Source organism: Malurus melanocephalus, unplaced genomic scaffold (genome assembly GCF_030028575.1).
Source record: "Malurus melanocephalus ecotype Western Australia unplaced genomic scaffold, MMel_1.1 scaffold_777, whole genome shotgun sequence".
NCBI lineage: Eukaryota > Metazoa > Chordata > Aves > Passeriformes > Maluridae > Malurus > Malurus melanocephalus.
The window spans coordinates 67,919-73,994 of NW_026624009.1; the positions used below are offsets into that span (position 1 = coordinate 67,919).

The window sequence follows — 6,076 nt, forward strand, 5'->3', positions numbered from 1 at the left end:
AAAACATTTGGAGAAAACGATTCTTTCACAGCAGAACTTTCTTAAATGCCAAGGATTTAAAACATTTTGTGTACAAGGTACTGAAGCCCCTATCTGTCACATAAATTGAGTGCATTTGTGGCGTGCCTGAGAAAGGTGAGTTGTTTATTCCCAATTTTTATCTGACAACGAGTTACACCAGACACATCCATAACCACTGGTGTCAGAACCTTCTGAGTCAGGTGGCTAAACTAACTGATTTTGTTTTCCCTTTATAAAATGTTTCAGAAAGAAAAAAAAAAAAAATAAAACTTCAGTTTGGGTTAAGGCTACAGTGAGCTGTGATTTGGGTTTCAGGAGTGGGACTGCACAGTGTCATCTCTGGAGAGCACAGCCTGACAAACACACAGCCATGTACACCCTTAATCAGTAATTTAGGACACATTTTTCTAATAGTAACATCCAGTCAATCATCAAAAAAATAAAAAAAAATTTCATTACAAAAATCAGTAAAATCAAAATTTAATAAATGCAGTTGCATAACCCCTCATCATTAGGTCTCCCTGTACTCATACAGCACATGTCAATGCTTATTGAATGTTTATTCACCATTTAAAAAAAAATAATTTAATTCACCTTTGTGAAGAATATGTTGTTTTTTTGGTTTTTTTTTTGTTGTTGTTGTTTTGTTTTTTTTTCCCTGAAGAATCTTTATTTATAATAAGAAATATAAGTAGAAGTGTGAACATTTATCATCGTGAATATCCAGATTTTTGATGTTGTCAGACACACCAGCCATCTGGCATATCAATAAATTCATCTTTTGTTTCAATCAGACACAACTGCACGAAGACTTTTAATAAATAATTCACATTTTGTCAGTCTGTTTAACATCTCCCTGAGCGATGCATATGCTGYAATATTTTTATTAACAGATGTTATTATGGAATTCAGGTATTTCAGAATAAAATTGTTATGCAGTTTAAAGGGAAGGTGTTATGAAAAAAGAGAGAAAAGTTAAATGCTTCCAGGTAAATCAATCAGCACTCAAACCTATTATTTCCCTCTGCTTCTCATTAAACATTTGCACAGGAAGTTGTGAAACTTTTTTAATGTTTCATATTCAGTTTATAGGGTAATAAAAATAATATTTTCGCTGGGTATTTGAAACACAARCCATTAATTTCCAGAAGAAAATGTATCCAAAGTGGCTGGGCAACCAGGATGTGTTTCACAGGAAATTACTGAAAATAAGCCACACTTACAAAAAAATGCACTGAAACACTGCTTTTGAATGTACAAACACACTGCTATTTATACACCTTCTGCTCTAGGGTTAGATGAAGAAAWAATTCCAATTAATGGAGAACTGTAAAGTTTTATGCCCTGTATTTAACAGCATTAAATCAGGTGCATGGCGCTGACAGTTGTGATATTATTGCCYTGTGAATGTCATTGTGTTATACAACATTTTTATTCACCTTGACTTCTATCCTATGCATATGGAACCCCACAAAATAACCCACTGATTTCATCAGTGCTGTTACCCCAGGAAAATTCTTATTTTCTCTCTCACTTACCTTATCCTTCTTCTGCTTTTCATCCTGGTAAATTTTCCAGTGCTCCCCGTCGTTGCTGTAAGCGAGTTTGTAGGACCCCACAAACTGGACGTGGCCAAAATCTTTGGCTCCTTGGGTGATTATCCCAGTGATCTTTGTAGGGACGAGCAGRTCAATCTGAACAGGGAAGTTTAAAAGAAAAAAGAAGGAAAAAAAAAAGGAAATGGATTTAGAAAAGTTTCTGTTTCCAGCTTTTTTTGGTTTTTTGTTTTGTTTTGCAACATATCAAACCAAAATGTTGAAATTCCCACCATGGGTCTCCCATGGTGTGCTGATGCCATGACCCGTGATTTTACTTCTCCAAGCTCTAAATAAGTCAATTTACTTTTATTTTCCATTTTTCTTTTACTTACTGCTCATACCACTTAATGGCACTACATGGAACGGACCCACACAATTCTCCATCGTGCTGAGCGTCCCCAAAAAGCCCCAAAAATCTACTCTGGGAATAATCTCTACCTAAAAATCGTTTCCATGTGCTCCTAATAATCAGAATTCAAGGCTGATTCYCCAAAAGCCTTTCCATTTCCTTCTCAGCAAGTCTTTTAAAACATTTTTTGTCATGCTTCTTTTCCTCCTGAAATTTCTTTTCCCTTTATGCCTTTCTTTCTTTTTCAACCTCAAAAGATGAAACTTTGTAATTTCTTGAATTTTCCTTTTTTTTTATTTGAGTTCTTTATTTCATAATATTAGTTCAATACATTTAAAAATGGAAGGCAGGAGTCTTAAAGCCTAATAAAATCTGAGCTTTGAAGTGGTTTTCACATCTGTGATCAGCTCTTTTAGAACCAGAACCCAACACTGAATGTAACAGATTTGGRCCAGATGCCTTGGATTAAAATGATCAAGAAAGAGAATGCAATAACAAAAATAAATTGACCTAATAATGTAATTTCAGAGGAAGAATGAAGGAGTTGAACCCCCGACCAAAATTGATATTTTCTTGAAATTTGAGAGTAAAACTGAGGTTTCATTCTGTGTCATCCAGCAATGTGGCGAGCCAGTAAAAAAGAAATAAGAAAAGATAGATTCATTTCAAACAATAAATGGTTGTGAAACAGTTGGCATTTTTAGTATTGTCTGTTAAATCAGGCAAGGGAGGTTACGAGTAAAAATATTACAGTAAAGTGAGAGGAGTGCTGAACTCCACAAGCAGATGACTGATATGTTTTTATAGAAAAAAAAATAAAATAAAAAAGARAAAGTAGAGAAATAAAGAATCTCTGGCTGACCAAAAGCTGAAGACCCAGTGCTGAATTTTTGGGAAGTTGAGGCCCTTCTGTTGAATGGAATGTGGGGCTGGACAGAAGAACAGATGTGCTCTGAGMCAAAATAAATTAATCATGAGAAGAGAAACAAAAAAATAATGAGCTTAAGAAGTCAACTGATCCAACACAACACCTTTGAAGGATGGACATTGGGACCCTGGGATAGTGGAAAAAGTGCCTGCCCATGGCAGAGGTGGGACTGGGTGGGATTTGAGGTCTTTTTCCACCCAAACCTTTCTTTGATTCTGAATTCACAAAGTAGAAAACACAGAAAAGTGTAAGAGTACATTTATGAGAACAGAAGAGAGAAAAATGTCTGTTTAGGGCAATCAGACAAGGAGATCCCAACGTTTGAACAAACAGTAGCAAAAAAAAAAAAAGAGCAGTAAATCTTTTTAAGGAGAGGAATGATTTAAAATATTCCACATTGAGATATCAAAGCATTAAGGGGAAAATGTCAGCAGCCATAGAAATTCAAGAATTTTGGTTTTACCAGAATGAGCTGATTTATCGCCATCATTACTGCCAGTAGCAATGCTGGGGAACCAGAGGATATGAAAGGAGTGTCCCTGGGAGGCAAAACCCATTTTCTGTGTTGTCTCTGCTCCATGGAGAGAGAGAGAGGGGCTCAATCAGGAGCAGGAATCTGCTTTGGAAACTTTCAGGGATGGTTTGAAGGGGCTTCTCTCTTCTGCAAGGAGTTCACGGGAGCCTAAGTGGACCTCTGGGAAATGAGCACTGCTAATTAGCAAAAGTCTTCCATGAATTAACAAACACCAGGTCTCCAGACCTTGCCTCCAAATATTTTGGAGTCTAAATGAATGGTCTGTTTTTTTCTAAAAAAGATCTGGTAAGAAGTCACTAATTGCTCCACGCTTTCAGGCAGCTTTTGAATCAAACATTTCAGAGTCCACTTCACATTCTCTTTATAAATAATTCTGACATTAGCATTTTACAAGTGTAACCTCTTTCCAGCAGAGAATGCTTCTTGTACTAAAAGTCAATGTCTCTCCTGTTCACTTGAAAAAGTGCCTCCACAAAACCAGTTGTTTATTTTTAAAATGTTGAAAGTGAGCTGAGAGGATTTCACAAATATTTAACATGGCCATGACACTCGGAGTTCTCCTCATTGAAATTCAGAACAGGGAGAAAGAAAAAAAAATTCTCATTAAGATTCAGGGGATTCCAAAGGTAGAATCACAATRAATCTTTATTATCACATAGATCCAGTGTTAATAAAAATGTCCTAGTAATGATCATTTTGTGCTTATAGGACATATCCAGTGGCCTTGCACTCTTGTTCAGAAAATGATGGGGGAATCTGGAAGGTAATTTGACAGATGCTCAGTTTTGTTTTTTTTTTTAATAAGACTTATCTAGTATTGTGTAGAATATTATATATAAAGTGTGTGTGTWTTTATTTAAAAAAATGAAAAAAAAAAGAATAAGTAGACTCCTCTAGGTCTTGACAAATCAGACAGCACAWATTGCTGGAGATGAAGAGAAAGAATAAAGGATTTAGCATAACATTTCCACCTCACATTTTAGTATCTTATTCACTTATTTATTAATAAGCAGATGAGAAGCCTCCAGGCAATAGAGATCATTATTTAAATTAAAGAAATACAGCTTTTACTTTGCAACCTCATTACCTTCYGCCTTGCTTTTTTGTTCTCTGTATTCAAGCTACTTCAGAGCAGAAAGGTGAGGGGAATTTACACCACATTCTAAGTAAATCATCTGCACTAAAGCAGCTGAAATGAAAGTCATAACTTCCCATCAGGAGCACAGAACACTTTTATTCAGTTAGTGCAGTTTGGATGTAACAGGCAATCAAACAAATTATCGGGGAGAGAAGCTGAATTAGCACACAACGCACCCTTCAAAAGCTGAACGTGATTAACAGGATTAGAATGGTGGCTCTGGCTTTTTTTTTGAGTGCAGCAGAATTTAGAAGGAGGTAGAGGCAATTAGGCTGCAAACTGATAGGATCATTAGCTGGTTACGAGGAGAACCACGGTCTGTAGTTAATGTACATTTCTACAAGCAGCCTGATCAAAAAGCAGTTTAACACCTTGTATCGGAAAGGACTCCCTTGGGCTGCGAGTATTCCCTTTTCCCACCTTGTTTCAGATGTTTCTGACAATTCAGAGTGGTTTGGAGGAGAATTAATTCAAAGGAAGCACAAAAACACCTGAGTATGAAACATTTCTGAGGATCCACTGCATGGATGGGATCAGGAGTGCATTTATGGGATGAGCACCCATTCCTTGCAACCTCAACCATTCTTTGGCCCCAAAACACACAGCAAAACCYAACTGTGCTGCCCAAAATGCACATCTTCTGGCTGAATTTAAGCTGAAGGGAATCCATGCTCTGTGAGGATACCCCATGGTGTGAACAAAGGCGTGAAAAGTGAGGATTGATTAAAAAATAACACAGCACTCTTCAACCTTGCAGCTCCATCAGGATCCTGGGAACACCAGGCCCTATTTCATAGTGAAGAAAAAGGTGAAATGGCTCACCTGACCCTAAGGTGTTCATCATTTCAGGATTATTTATTTAAAGTGTTCAATTCAGTCTTCTCCTTACACAAATATTATGTTTCTGTTTCCCAGTACAGCCTACTCAGCACTCGGATTTTCTTGTAATTTTAGATGTGACATTTTCCACCACAATTTTTCTTTTATTTACCTTCGTGATCCTGTAGCCTTTTTTTTTAATTTATATATATTTTTTTTCAAGTCACTCATCACATAACACYGATGAATGCTGGGCAATCCCTAATCTACTTGGAAAATACAAAAGCACMGGGATCAAAAATAAGGAAAACTGGACCTGAAGTAAATGAAAATAAGARGGAAGCACTGCCAAAGTGGGGAAAATTCTTATCCTCAAGAGACTGGAACAAAAAAAGGTTCTTTCCAGCTGATAATTCACAATATGCCTATTAAATATCCTGATATTRCAGTGAGGTCTCAGATATTTTGGGGTGCTTAGGAAAATTGCTGGACACTTGAATCCCACCAAGAGAGTCCAATGTCATTTCAGGTAAAAAACCTGTCCTGAGCAGGTTATTTACTCTCCATTTWACACCTCATGATCCCCTCGATCTTGCCAGGATAAACTGGCCCAGTCACAGCTGTTACCTCTGCCCAAACCCAAAAAGGGGAGGGAGAGGATTTCAGCAGCAAAAAGGCAGAGTTGTAG

The 6,076-nt window shown here is 36.9% G+C and overlaps 1 protein-coding gene across 1 annotated transcript in view; it reads right to left on the reverse strand.

Moving 5' to 3' along the window:
* Nucleotides 1-6,076, reverse strand: part of EDIL3 (EGF like repeats and discoidin domains 3) — a gene marked incomplete at its 5' end in the record, with an annotated part of 151,632 nt that overhangs the window by 8,133 nt on the left and 137,423 nt on the right. The window contains one exon of the mRNA XM_057385077.1: nucleotides 1,560-1,715. Coding sequence (XP_057241060.1) covers nucleotides 1,560-1,715 — 156 coding nt within the window. The remainder of the gene's footprint in view (nucleotides 1-1,559; nucleotides 1,716-6,076) is intronic.